Here is a 13,712-nt window from a genome sequence, read left to right as displayed (position 1 = left end):
CCACCCTAAAGCTCCGTCTGAACACGGGCTCCTGGCCCCTCCCAGCCCTGCTCCCACTGTGCTGCTTCCTGTCTCTGTGGATCTGAGTCCAAGGGCCTCCTGTGGGTGGACCCTGCAGTCTGCGTCTGGCACAGGTCACTGAGCAGTGTGTCTTCAGGGCCATCCACAGGATAGTGTGTGTCAGGGCCTGGCTCCTGTGGGTGGATGAGTGCTTGGTTATAGGGACAGGCCACCTGGGCTGTCCATTCTCCCCGAGGGACACTGGGCTGCCCGCACCCTGGTGGGTGGGGCTCCACTCTTCATTGTGCGGCTCAGCTCACTTCACTCTCCAGGCTGGGTTTCAAGAGAGGAGTCTGAACGAGCCAGTTTCCCTCTGGTCCTGACCCTGCGGCCCGTCCTCTCCAGCCGTGCAGGGGCATGTCCCCCACTGCCAGGGCCACCCCGGGGCCTGTCCTGACACCACCCTGCTCCCTTTGCTCTGCGGTGGAGTAGGAAGGTTCGCCTCGGGAGGAACTTGCTCCCGTGAGGCGCACTCTCCCGTGGTGCTGAGCGCATCCAGGGCACGAAGCCCACAGCCCTCACCTCTAACTCTAGGACCCACTGCCCGTCCCCCTGGGCCCCAATGTCTGCGAGAGGCCCTGGGCAGGCCAAGGCTGTGCTGGGGATTCCTCCCAGGGGCCCCCAGAGCCCCCACCAGGCAAGGGTGGGCAGGGAGTCCACCAGGACTAGGGCAGCTGTCAAGGAGGTGGGGAGGGGGTCCCTGCTCAGAGGGGCCAGGCTGGGACCAGGAAAGGTCCCCAGTTCTGAGGCAGAGAACCCCAGAGGCAGCCGGAGCGGGGGGGACTGGCCTGGGCCGAGCATCAGCTGACGGGCAGGCTGCGGGGCTCTGGGCCAGGAACTCTCATTTCTTCCCCCAGGAAACTTCTGGATTCCCACCAACTGGGCCTGGAACAAGGGCTCTGCCTGGCACTGCTCCCCGGGCTGCTGGGGCAGGAGGCCTGAGGGGCAGTGCCGTGGGGCAGGGGCTGTGGATCCACTGCTGCCTGGACTCTGGGCAAGGTCTGGCCCCTTGCAGTGGGTGATCTGGGCTTGCACAAACCTCTCTGAGCTGGGGTTTCTGGTCTGTGTCCCTTGGGGCTAAGAACAGCACCTAACTTAGGGACCAGCCATTTCCCAGACAGGACCTGGCTGCCTGTGATCCCCACAAAGCCTTCCCATCCCTCTGTGGCACTTGGTTAAATCTCAGACCATCTCCTGGCAGTTCCTTCTCCAGTCTAAGCTGCACAAGGGCCCATCTGGGTCTGTCTTGGGCAGCAAGGTCCGCACATGGTAGGTGCTGAGCACATACTGGGTTATCTCAGTGGAGGGGTGCGGAGAGAAGGAAGTGCCTCAGGGTTCCAGTGACATGATGGCTCAGACCCACGTGCCCCTGAGCTACACTGCTTCTCCCTGGCAGGGAACCTGGGCTCCCGGGCGCAGCCAGCTGGTCCTCAGTGGGCCTTGAGTCCTCCGCCCTGGCACTGAGACTGGGACCCTGCAAAGGTAGCTGCACCTTGCTCCATCAAACATATTGGGTCCTTGGGTCCCTCACTCCCTGGACCTCATTGGACACACCAGGTGAGTGGGCGGCCATTCAGAGTGCTTCTCTCATGCCCCTGGAGTGGCCAGGCTGCTTCTGAAATCTGGTCTCTGGAAAATTCCAAGGCCTGGTTCCAGCTACAGGGAGCCCTGCTAACCCCTCCCCACTGTGTGTTACATAACATTTGGGGATTAATACCAAGGAGTCCAAGGCAGCTGCCTGGGTCCATGGCCACTGCTCCCTCGTGGCCCGCCAAGTGGCCTGAGCACCCTGGGGCTCTGGGTGTTCACCTGGAAAGGCACAGCGGGCCCTGGCAGAGGCTGTGAGGGGAAGTGGTGGTGCCCAGGAAAGGCCAGCGGCCAAGGCTGGGGCCTGGTCTGCCACCGACTCACCTTCCCCTCGCCATCCCAGAGACACCCGGCTAGGCTGCCCAGGACACAGGGTCTGCTCACATCCTCCTCAGTGCTGAATCTCCCTCCTATGTGACACAGCCCCTCGTGTGTCCTCCCTGTTCTCAGAACCCCAGTCAGTCCTGCCTCCTTTGTCCCCCTACTGGGTCTCACTCCCCCTGCCCACCAGCTCCAGCCTTGGAGACACTGGGCTTCTCTCCCGCTCTTAATCCTGTTGTGCCCCAGTGCCCCAAGCCATCAAGCCCGGGTCATGTGGGCCCCGGGACCACAATCAGACTCATTGCTAAGCGCTCCACCGCAGCCCGCACGTGGCAGCCGCCTTCCCTGGGAGGCCTTGAGCCTCAGCTTTCTGCGGCGGGGAATGGACATTGTGACAGTTCCCAGGACGCCTGGAGGTGCATTGTGACAGTTCCCAGGACGCCTGGAGGTGCAGGGCTGGAAGAACAAAGGGGTCCAGGCAGCGCTCGGCTCCCACTCGCGCACAGGGCGGGGCGCTGCCTGGTGGCAGGAACTTCCCCAGCCCCTGCGGCCCGGCATCTGCCGCCCGCGGGTGGCGCGGCTGGGAGCGCCTGGCCCCGCCCCGGCCCCCATCCGCCGATAAAAGGAGCCCCGGCTGCGCGCGGGCCGGGTGCAAGCTGGCTGCGCAGCGCCGGAGCATGGAGCCCGGACCGAGGCGGCGGCGCCGCCGGAGCCACCAGCCGGTGGCAGCCTTCTTGCGCGACCCCAGCTCCGGGCGCGTCTACCGGCGCGGGAAGCTGATCGGCAAGGTTGGGGCCGGGCTCCCGGAGTCCGCCGCGAGGGTCCCGGCTCGGGATCCTGGCGGGGGCGAGGCAGGGCGGGGAGAGAGCGCGCGATGTGTGGCGCGGCTTGTGGCTCCTGAGCCCAGCTTTTGTCTCGGCGTGTGGCGCGCATCCGTGCGAGTTTGGGGTCCTGAGCGGAGCTTGCGTGGGTTGGGCATCTGGGGCTTGGTGCACATCTGGGGCTTGGAGTGCGGATCCTGTGGCGGGAACCCGTACTCAGCGCGCGTCTGGGGTGTGCGTCTGGTGCCTTTTGTACGTCTGTGACTGTGCTGCACTTCTCGGTGCTCCTGGGTCTGCGCGGTTCTTCTCCCGCTGTGCGTTTGTGTGCCCAGGTCCTTTGGGTCCATGCATTATGTTGTGTGTCTGTGTGTGCTGGGGTGTATTGTGAGTCGGGGTGTTGAGTTGTGTGCTCCCGTGTTGTGTCCAGTGTGGTGCATTAGGTGTTGTGTAGGGATGTTGTGTGTCCAGCTACTGTGTTGTGTTCTATGGGTTGTAGGCGTCTAGGTCTGGATGTGTCTGTGTATCTGGGTGTTTTGTGCCCCTGTGTGTTGTGTGTCCAGGTACTTTTGTGGTCTGTGGGCTGTGTTGAGGGCTGGTATGTGTTGGTCCTGTGTTGTGCTGTGTCTGTGTCTGGGTGCTGGGTCTCTGGTCACTGTTTCTAGGTGTGTGCATGTGCTGGGTGCTGGGTGTGGGGACCAGGTGCTGCACTGTGGTCTGTGGGTCACATGCACCCAGCACTGCGTGTGCCTGCACCTGTGTGCCTGTCCACGTGTCATGGGTCCAGCTTTGAGGGTGTGAGCTGTGTGCAATTTGTCTCCAGTGTGTGTGTGTGTGTGTGTGTGTGTGTGTGTGAAGAGCGCTGGCCACACCTGACCCCAGCAGCCCGGTGCCTCCATGGGTACTGCATCTGCACAGGTGTGGCCAGCGTGTCCACATGCCCTGTGCACCTGTCCAGTCCAGAGGCTAACCCCTCTCTCACTCAGGGCGCCTTCAGCCGCTGCTACAAGCTGACAGACATGTCCACCAGCGCTGTGTTTGCCCTTAAGGTGGTGCCGCGGGCGGGGAGGCTTCCCTCCAGAGGGAAGGTGAGCACCTCATCGGCCCTCCAGGGTCCCGCCAGCAGCGAGGCTGGGGAGGCTGCCCTTCCTCCCCAGGGGGCAGGGTGATGCTGGTGGCCTGAATCCCCCGGCACACCTCAGACCGGGGCATGTGGGGACGGCCCACAGGTGGAGCGCGAGATCGCCCTGCACAGCCGCCTGCGGCACCACAACATAGTGGCCTTCCACGGACACTTCGCTGACCGTGACCATGTGTACATGGTGCTGGAGTACTGCAGCCGACAGGTGCTGGGGGAGGGGGAGCCAGCTGCCCGCCCCTTGTCCATCTGTTCCCATCCGTGCCAATGTCATTTGCTGTTCTCTGTCCAGTCAGCCTGCTTCCTGTGCCCATGTATGGCCATCTGTGTCCATCCTTCACTCACCTGTGCCCACCAAGAACCCCCTGTGCCCACCTGTGCCCACCTGTGTTCAGTGCATGCTGTGGTCATCAGGCTCATCTCGTGCTCATGTGTGGCCACGGTGCCCACCTGAACCTAATTGTTTCTACTTGGCCCACTTAAACCCACTCATGCCCACCTGTGCTCACCTGCATGCACCTGTGCTCACCTGAACTCTTCCTGCACCTAGCTCTGCCCACCTTGGCCCAGTTGAACTTAGTTCAAACTTCACCGACACACAGAAGCTCTCTCTGCCCACTTGAGCACACCTGCACTCACCTGGGTGCACCTGGGTGCCACTTTGTTCACCTCCGGTCACGGAGCCCTTCTCAAGCTCCTCTGGGCCATCTGGGCCCCTGTGAACTTGCCTGTTCCCACTTCTCGCCAAGCCCTCCCAAGGGCCCCGTGTGCTCACCTGGGCCCGTCCCACCGTCCGCTATGCCTGCCTGGGCCAAGTTGGATTTCCCTTTGCCTTCTTGGGCCCCTTGATCTCAATGGCCACCTAACCTGTACCCGCCGGGTGCTGTGTGCTGCTTGCTGGCCACCTGCAGTCCTTGGCCCACGTGCTGAAGGCGCGGCAGACCCTGACGGAGCCTGAGGTGCGCTACTACCTGCGGGGCGTGATCAGTGGCCTGCGCTACCTCCATCAGCAGCGCATCGTGCACAGAGACCTGAAGCTCAGTGAGTCCCGGGCTGCAGGGGCGGGAGTGGCAGGGTGCCCCCCCTCACGCCCCTGCAACCTCCCCACCGGCAGGTAATTTATTCCTTAACAAGAAGATGGAGGTGAAAATCGGAGACCTGGGACTGGCCACCAGGTTGGGGCCAGGGGGCCGCTGCCACAGGTGAGAGTGGGAGGCCCTGAGACCCTGTGGGTAGGTGAGGGAGGCCCCAAACCTGGCAAGGGGCCCCAGCCTCCCACCCCCGTCATTCCTTCCCAGGGTGCTCTGCGGGACTCCAAACCTCCTGGCCCCAGAGGTGGTGTCCAGAAAGGGGCACTCCTGCCCATCGGACATCTGGGCCCTGGGCTGCATCATGTGAGTGGGGCAGGGGGCAGGACTGCCCCAGCAGGACCAGGCAATGGGCAGGTGGGAGCATGCACATGGGCAAGGACAGATGAAGGCAGGTACCGGGGAAGGTTAAGTGGAGAGAGGAGAGTTGTGGAGGTGCAGGCACAAGGGGACAGCACCTGTCATCATGTGAGTGTGCAGGAGTAAGTGGGGCACACGTGCACAGGTACCTCTGAGGGAGGAATGAGTGTGCACAGATGTTGAACAGGTGTGTGCAGGTGGGTGGCACAGAAGATCAGGGTGCAGATGCTTGTGCACACGCTGGGATTGGACAGGTGCTGGCAGGTAGAGCACAAAGTCCCTGAGCAGCGTGCACAGGAGAGGCCAGGGCACGTGGATCAGCTCAGGTCTGGGAGAGTGCACACCTAGTGTCAGAGCGGGGCGTGAGGTGAGTAGGAATGGCTGGGTGTGCACAGGTAGCTGTGAGCAAACTGAGGACACGGGTGCCTTTGCTCCTGCCCCCACCTGGCCCAGGTACACAGTGCTGACTGGCACCCCACCTTTTGCGGCAGCATCCCTGTCAGAGATGTACCAGAACATCCGTGATGGCCACTATCCAGAGCCTGCCCACCTGTCGCCCAATGCCCGCCGCCTCATTGCCCGCCTCCTGGCACCTGATCCAGCTGAGAGGCCCAACTTGGACCACCTGCTGCAGGACGACTTCTTCACACAGGTGAGGCAGAGATGGGGCACAGGTAAGGCACAGGTGGGCCACAGGTGAAGTACAGGTGGGGCACAGGTGAAGCATAGGTGAGGCCAGGTGGGCCACAGGTAGGGCACAGGTGAGACACAGGTGGGGCACAGGTGGGCCACAGGTAGGGCACAGGTGAGGCACAGGTGGGGCATAGGTGGGGCACAAGTGGGGTATAGGTGGGGCACGGGTAGGGCACAGGTGAGGCACAGGTGGGCCACAGGTAGGGCACAGGTGAGGCACAGGTGAGGCACAGGTGGGCCACAGGTAGGGCACAGGTGAGGCACAGGTAAGGCACAGGTGGGCCACAGGTAGGGCACAGGTGAGGCACAGGTGGGGCACAGGTGGGGCACAGGTGAAGCACAGGTGGTCCACAGGTAGGGCACAGGTGAGGCACAGGTGGGACACAGGTGGGCCACAGGTAGGGCACAGGTGGGCCACAGGTAGGGCACAGGTGGGGCACAGGTGGGGCACAGGTGAAGCACATGTGGTCCACAGGTAGGGCACAGGTGAGGCACAGGTGGGACACAGGTAGGGCACAGGTGAGGCACATGTGGTCCACAGGTAGGGCACAGGTGAGGCACAGGTGGGACACAGGTAGGGCACAGGTAGGGCACAGGTGGGGCACAGTGGGGTATAGGTGGGACACAGGTAGGGCACATGTGGTCCACAGGTAGGGCACAGGTAGGGCACATGTGGTCCACAGGTAGGGCACAGGTGGGACACAGGTGGGGCACAGGTGGGGCACAGGTAGGGCACAGGTGGGGCACAGGTAGGGCACAGGTAGGGCACATGTGGTCCACAGGTAGGGCACAGGTGGGGCACAGGTGGGGCACAGGTAGGGCACATGTGGTCCACAGGTAGGGCACATGTGGGGCACAGGTGGGGCACAGGTGAGGCACAGGTGGGGCACAGGTGGGACCCAGGGGGAGAACAGGTGGGAGCTGAGGGTGCTCAGGCCCTGTGCAGGGAGGCCTGGCCCCAGGTGAGCCGGGTGCTGGGAGGCGGGCAGCCTGTGGTCAGGTGGAGAAGGAGAGCCGTGGAGGTGCAGGCACAAGGGGACAGCACCTGTTGTCATGTGAGTGCGCTGACCTCCGCCCTGCTCTGAAGGGCTTCACTCCGGAGCGGATGCCGCCCCACTCCCGCCACAGCCCCCCGGCCTTCACCTTCCCACAACCTGTGGGCAGCCTCTTCCGGAAAGTGGGCCAGCTACTGTCGACCCAGTGTGGACCTCCCTGTGAGTGCCTGGCTGCCCACCCCTGCCCATGTCCCCAGCACCGGCTCTCGCCTGCCCGCGGCCGTCCCACCTGCCGGTGCTGCCCCTGCCTTCCCCTCTGCCCCACGCTGCCCAGGCCTCCCCCTCTGCCTGCGCTGCCCCGGCTTCCCCCTCTGCCCAGTGCTGCCCAGGCCTCCCCCTCTGCCCAGTGCTGCCCAGGCCTCCCCCTCTGCCCGCGCGGCTCTGCCAAAGCCTTGTGCTCCCTCAGGCCCCTGCACCTCCAAAGAGGCCTCGGGCCCAGGAGAAGAAGGGCCAGAACCTGACTCCCTGGACTGGGGCAGCGAGGTGAGGAGGGCGCAGGAGGGCACCGCACCCCGGAAGCCCTGCCCCACGCAGGCTTCCCGGGCCTCTGGGGACCCCCAGGCCCTCCATCTGGTCTGACTCACGGGGCCCCTCTGTACCCAGCTCCCCTCCACCCGGTTCCCCCTGGGACCCACCCCACACCTGGTTCACCCCACCGTGCTTCTGAGTGCCTACTGTGTGCCCTGTGAGCTGCTCCCGAGGAAGCCATTCCCGTGGTGCTGAGCAAGGCGGCGGAGGGAGCTCTGGGGGTCGGGGCTGGGGGCCGGGGTCCCTCACCTCTCCCACTTCCTCCAAAGGCCTCCCTGTCTGAGAGAGGGGCTCACTGTCCCCAGGCCCTCGTCCACTTGCTCACACAAGGGACCCTCCGGAGCGACCCGGCAGGTGAGCAGGCCCTTGGCCCTGGCAGTGAGCACCTGCAGGAGGCGCGTCCCCAGCCTGGCCACCGCCCTCTCCTGGTCCACACCTGAAACATGGGGAACTGTCCTTCTGGGTTAAAGATGAGACTTTCCTGGATGTGAGAGTCTGGAGGGCCCAGCCTGGCTGGCCCCACCTGCTCTGACTCCCCAGGGCCACAGGAGAGCCCAGAGACGGAGGTGGCAGCCGCCATCAGGAACCTACAGCTCTGCCTGGACGCTGGCCCTGTGGGTAGGAGCCGCCCCGCCCTGTCTGCCCAGCATGACCTGAGTGTCCAGGGTCCCCCTCCAGGGCCTCCCCATTTCAGGGGCTCCCTGGGGCTGAGCTGGGGACCGGGAGGCCTCAGGGTGCAGTGACTCCCAGCAAGCCCCTTGGCCTCGGGCTGAGCCCTGCTGGGGAGGGCTGGGGAGCTCTCTCCTTCAGGGTCACCCCCTCAGCTTCTTACCCAGCCTGAGAGCCACGGAGGAGGCCGGGACCGAGGAGGGAACTGACTTCCAACCTCCGCCAGCACCACGCCTGGTCCATCCACCCCACCCCGGGAGGTGGGACCCTGTCCTCCAGTATCCCCAAGCCCCAAACCCTGCCTCCCCTCACCTGTCACCCGCCACAGCCTCCCACCTGCCTGGGGAGGCCCCAGCCCCAGGTGGCACAGGTCTGTTCCCATCGCCTCTTCCCTTCCCCAGGCTGAGTACGAGGAGGACCCCTCACTTTAGAGCCTCTAAGCCACCGGAGCCAACTTTTAGATTCTTAAAATTTTTAATAAATGGTAGAAAGTGGTTGGAGATTTACAGAAAGTCGAAAAGATATGCAGGAACCTCCCGACCCCTCCCAGGTCGGCTCGCCGCCGGGACGTGGGCGGCTGAGATGCCCACACAGGGCCACACGGGAACCAAGTGCCCGCTGTGTCCATTTAGCTGTCAGCCACGTACTCGACGGGCCTCGCTGGTCCCCGGGCTGGGCTCCTGCGACCCCCTGCCTCGGCGCGAGCAGCCGGCTCCCTCTGTCAGATGCCACTGTCCCCACTGCCTCTCCTTTCTCTTCCTCCTCTTCTTGTGGAGCTGGGGACTGAACCCAGGGCCGAGCTCTCTGTGGCTGAGCTGTGTCCCAGGGTCTGATCCAGGGCCTGATCCAGGATCCCGCGTGGCATTGGGCAGTATTTTTTCAGTCGACAGAAAAATGTATTCACTTGTCTGTTTTTATTTTTGACTGGCACATGGTGACCCGGCGTGCAGATGGACGGGGGCCTCTGCATGCTGGGCAGGCACCTGCGGCCTCGTCACTTTCCCAGCCCCAGGGTGGCATTGCCACACAGCAAAGGAGGGGCAGATCGGAGGGACTGGCACACCCATCCCTCCTCCGTCACTGACCCTCTCTCTGTATCGAGAACATTCAAATACGGAGGAGACCAGAGGCTAAAGGGACCCTCCGCACCCCACGGTGGGAGACCTCCATTTTCAAACGCAAATTCTTTGAACAAAACAAAACCACACTTTCTGGAGCTTTGTCCATGGCAGTGGTGGAGAGTCCCTCACTTCCTGAAGCACATCCTGGCCCCAGATTCTCCCTGTGAGCAGCAGGAATCAGGAGACCCGTCCCTGAACTTTTTTCAGTGTTTTTTCACTGATTCACTTTGGCGCTGGGGGCTGAACCCAGGTGCTCTGCCACTGAGCCACCCCGGCCCTCTTAGTCTTGTATGTGGAGACAGAGTCTTGCTAAGTTGCTGAGGCTGGCCTCAAACTTACCACCCTCCTCCCTCGGCCTCCCCTGTACTACGATGCCCAGCCACTCTTCAACATCTCTGCCCACTGGCCCTCTGTTCGAGCCCCCAACCCTCTGCCCAGCCCTGTGTGAAGCAGCTGGACTCCGCTCAGGCCCCACCCTGACCCCGGTCAGCACACCTCATCTTTGTGCTCAGCCCCACAGGACCCCCCCGGGGAGCAGCAGCCCCCCCTCTGGGCTCCCAAGTGGGTGGATTATTCCAGCAAGTATGGCTTTGGCTACCAGCTGTCGGATGGGGGCAGTGGAGTCCTGTTTCGGGATGGCACCCACATGGCCCTGCGCCCCCCAGGAAGGTAAGTTCTGGGGCTCCTTTCCCTGGAGACCACCCTCCTGCCCCCCTGAGTGGACTGGTCTTCACTCCTGGCAGGGCTCACTGCCCGGGGTCAGTGCTCAACAAGTGAGCGGGCTGCCTTCTGCAGGAAGCTGCCCACGTGGGCAGCTCAGCAGGGAGGGGACTCGCCGTCGAGGGGGCGGGAAGAAGCCTCTGGCCCCGAGGTTCAGGGGAGTCATGGGGGGCCGGTGTGCCAGGCCCCCAGCTGGGGCACACCACAGCAGGAGGCTGGACTGGGGGGATGGGACAGAAGGCCTCCCCAGGCTCTGGGTGCCCCCACTCCCCCCAGCCCCCAGCTCACCCTTCAGCAGGTCTTTCTGGCCCAAGTGACGCAGAGACCAGCAGGCAGGCGGGGGACCAGCCAGGCAGGCGGGGGATGAGCCAGGCAGGCCGTGGCTGTGGCCGTGGAGGGCGGAGCGCCGCGGGCTGAGGGGCGGTCAGTGGGAGCATCTGGGGTTATGAGGACACTGGAGAGGCCAGGGCTGGGGGGACAGAGTGGCGGGTAGAGCCTTCTTCAGAGTCACCACTCAGGAGGCTGGGACAGGTGGCACAGCGCCCACAGGCACAGTGCCCAGGACCGAGGCCCCCTCCCCCTGCCCACAGCCACATCTGCTACCTGCCGGCGCGCGGGAGGCTGGAGACCTTCGCCCTGAGGGACGTCCCCCGGGCGCTGGGCGCCAAGCTGGCTGTCCTGCGGCTCCTCACCGGCTACATGCAGAGGCGCCTGCGGGAGGTGAGCTGGGGGGCAGGGAGAGGGGCCCCCGCCCTGACGCCCTGTCTGCAGGAGGGGGCCTCGCCTGCCCCCCAGCCGCCCGCTGCGCTGGGCCTCTGCCTGCTGCGCTTCCTGGGGACCTCGCAGGCGCTGCTGCTGCTGTTCAGCAACGGGACCCTGCAGGTGAGCCAGGGGCCAGGTGGGCCAGGGCCTCTCGGCACAGCTTGGGGTCCCAGGAGACCCCAAAAGCGCTGGCTCCTGAGTGTGAACGGGCTGGGGGGCCACCCAGGGGTCATCCTCAGCCCCACAACGCATAGTGATGACGTTTAGGGACAGCAGAATGTCACGCTTGGGGATCTTCCTTGGCTAGAGTGCATGTCACGGGAAGCTCATGGGTCGTTTTCCTGAGGACCCTCGGGTGAAGCTCCGGGCAGCTCTGACGGTGCTGCTCCTGTTACTGTTCAGTCTCAGGGGAGAAAGTGCCCTCTGCGTCCCTCTGGGCTGCAGAGCCCAGTGGCCGGCCCCTCTGCACCTGCGCTGGCTTCTACAGCCAGAAAAGATGTGCCTGGCTGGGGCCAGGAGACCGCACTCTACGAGGGCTGCGGGGCCAGGAGGGGCCCTCGGGGGGCCTCAGGGGGCCTTGGCAGCTGAGTCCCCAGCTAATCTCAGTGTCCCCATCTCTACTGTAGAATCCGTGGCTTCTGACTTTGGCATTCACCAGGCTGGGGCTCCTCCCAGAAGGCAGGGACGGGCAGGGGCAGGAGGAGGCCCCCATCTTGACCCCTGCTCCTTGCCCCACAGGTCAGCTTCAGTGGGCTGCAGACCCAGCTTGTGCTGAGTGGCGAGGGCCAGGGGCTGCTGCTCACCTACTGGGTGCGGGGTCAGCCAGGTGCCTCCTACTCTCTGGGCACCCTGCAGCGCCGCGAGTGTGCCCCGGCTGCCCTGCAGTACCTGCGCCACACGCTCCACCTGCTGCAGAGCTTATAGCGACCAAGGATCAGAGTGGACCTCCGCGTGATGGGGCTGGGGACCCAGGCTCCATTCCTGTTCCTGCTGCTCCCCCAGAGGGATGTCGCTGGGAGAGCGGGGGCACACAGGAGGGTGGCAGGGTGGGCTTCTTGCCCTGTGGCCTGACTGTTCAACCAGACTCCCGTGGGCATCGACTGGGGCTGGGGCTCAGTGGTAGAGCACTTGGGGAGGCACCGGGTTCGACCCTCAGCACCGCATAAAATAAATGAATAAGATAAAGTCCATCAACGTCTGAAAACATATTGGAAAAAAAAAAAAAGCACTCGACTCTGCCGCATGCCGTCCGCCTCCCTCGGGGGCCTGAGGGGCCTCTCGAGGGGGCGCCCTTTGTGGCACAGACAATGAGACTTTTCACCAATGCAGAGATTAGCACCCAAAGTGGCGTCTTGCCTTCCCCAAAACCTGCACTCGGGGACATTTGCTTAATGAACAAGCAGTGGGGACATTGGTGTTGGCGCTGGAGAGACAGGGAGACATGAGATGCAGAGCGTTTGTCACCAGAGGCCACAAGGGGTGCAGGGTGCCTCCACAGGACACCACACCAGAGGCTCCCTCACCCCAAATGTGGGAGGAGCCTGCAGACACCAGGGTGTGATAGCGTGAGCCCTCTGTGTCCCCAGGTGGGAGCCCAGGCCACCTCGTCTCTGGATATCTGTCATTCTCCACCCAGGGTGGGGACACAGAACTCAGCCTGGCCTGTGGAAGAAGGGCCACCTGTGACCGTCAGAGACACTGAGGCCCGAGAGAGGCTGGCCTCCAAGGGGATAGCCAAAGCAAGGACATGTGACCCATATCCAGGGGCAGGAGGCTGTGCCTCGTGGGGTGCCAAAGTGGGGGCCTGGGGGCTCCGGGTAGCAGATCTGCTCTGGTCACGTGGCCTTGGTCCCCGTGGGTGCTTTAAGGCACGATTCTCAGCTTGTGGCTCATGGGCCGTTCTGGGGTGACGGCTCAGGTGTTCGGAAGTGGATTCCATGCTGGCCGGGAGACCCAGGCACCAGCCCTGTCCCTCAGCTTCCCCATCTGTTTAGAAGGGCTGTGAGCTGCCAGCAGCAGGGTTCCGGGTGAAGCTCAGCTCCTGAGGTTGGCGCCGGCACTCATCACGGGAAAGAGTAACTGACTTATTATGCAGGTGCCACCCTTAAAAGGTGTCCCCAAACCCCAATATGTATGTACATATAAGAGCCACGATGGAAATGTGCACCCAAGGACATTTGTTGATGTTGGGAACTGTTAGTGTGTGAACAGTGTGACGTCATAGTCTGTTTTTAAGATGCCCTTCTCTGTCAGGGTAGTTGTTCTCCATGGGGAGGGCTGACTGCCCCCAGGGGATCCTGGGGGACATCTGGGACACTGGATCCTCATGACTGGGGAGCTCTGCCCTGGGTGGGTGGAAGCTGCTCAGCACCCTGGACCCAGAGCGCCGCCCGGACATTGATGCTGGAAGTATTTACAGACATAATGTCTAGTTCCTGAAGCACATTTTCTCTGTAATCAAAAAAAAAAAAAAAAAAAAAGCAATTAAGAGAAAGGAAAGCGATGCCCGGGAGCAGCAGCCTGTGCCACAGGGCACCGCACGCACCGCAGGAGAGAGGTCCCTGCCAACGACCCTGGGCCAGGCGCTGCATCCGGGAAGAGAGGTCAGCGGGCCAGGGTGGGGCACAGCCTGGGTGCCCGCCCTCCCGGCCAGGATTGTGTCCTGGACACCAGCTGCAGGTCAGGTGCCAACACGGCTCCCCCCAAGGCCAAAGACAGGCCAGAGCACAGACCCTCCCCGTCACACTCCCGAGGCCTCTTCCTACTCAGTCCCGGAGCCACCACGCACTGAT

The 13,712-nt window shown here is 63.5% G+C and overlaps 1 protein-coding gene across 1 annotated transcript; it reads left to right on the top strand.

Annotated features, from left to right (window-relative positions):
* The first annotated feature begins 2,627 nt into the window (after window positions 1–2,627).
* Plk5 (polo like kinase 5 (inactive)) lies at window positions 2,628–12,110 on the top strand. The gene is given in 15 exon segments (XM_071604508.1): window positions 2,628–2,756; window positions 3,773–3,874; window positions 4,016–4,132; window positions 4,836–4,965; window positions 5,039–5,126; window positions 5,223–5,318; window positions 5,826–6,024; window positions 7,153–7,279; window positions 7,527–7,603; window positions 7,918–8,002; window positions 8,189–8,266; window positions 9,951–10,066; window positions 10,069–10,107; window positions 10,930–11,040; window positions 11,659–12,110. Coding segments are annotated over 15 exon segments (1,662 nt in total). The 5' UTR covers window positions 2,628–2,645; the 3' UTR covers window positions 11,845–12,110.
* The last annotated feature ends 1,602 nt before the right edge of the window (window positions 12,111–13,712 follow it).

The sequence above is a fragment of the Marmota flaviventris genome, chromosome 1, assembly GCF_047511675.1.
Source record: "Marmota flaviventris isolate mMarFla1 chromosome 1, mMarFla1.hap1, whole genome shotgun sequence".
In the NCBI taxonomy this organism is placed as follows: Eukaryota; Metazoa; Chordata; class Mammalia; order Rodentia; family Sciuridae; genus Marmota; species Marmota flaviventris.
Note: the sequence above shows the minus strand (reverse complement) of the source record. Positions and strands in the feature narration are given on the sequence as shown.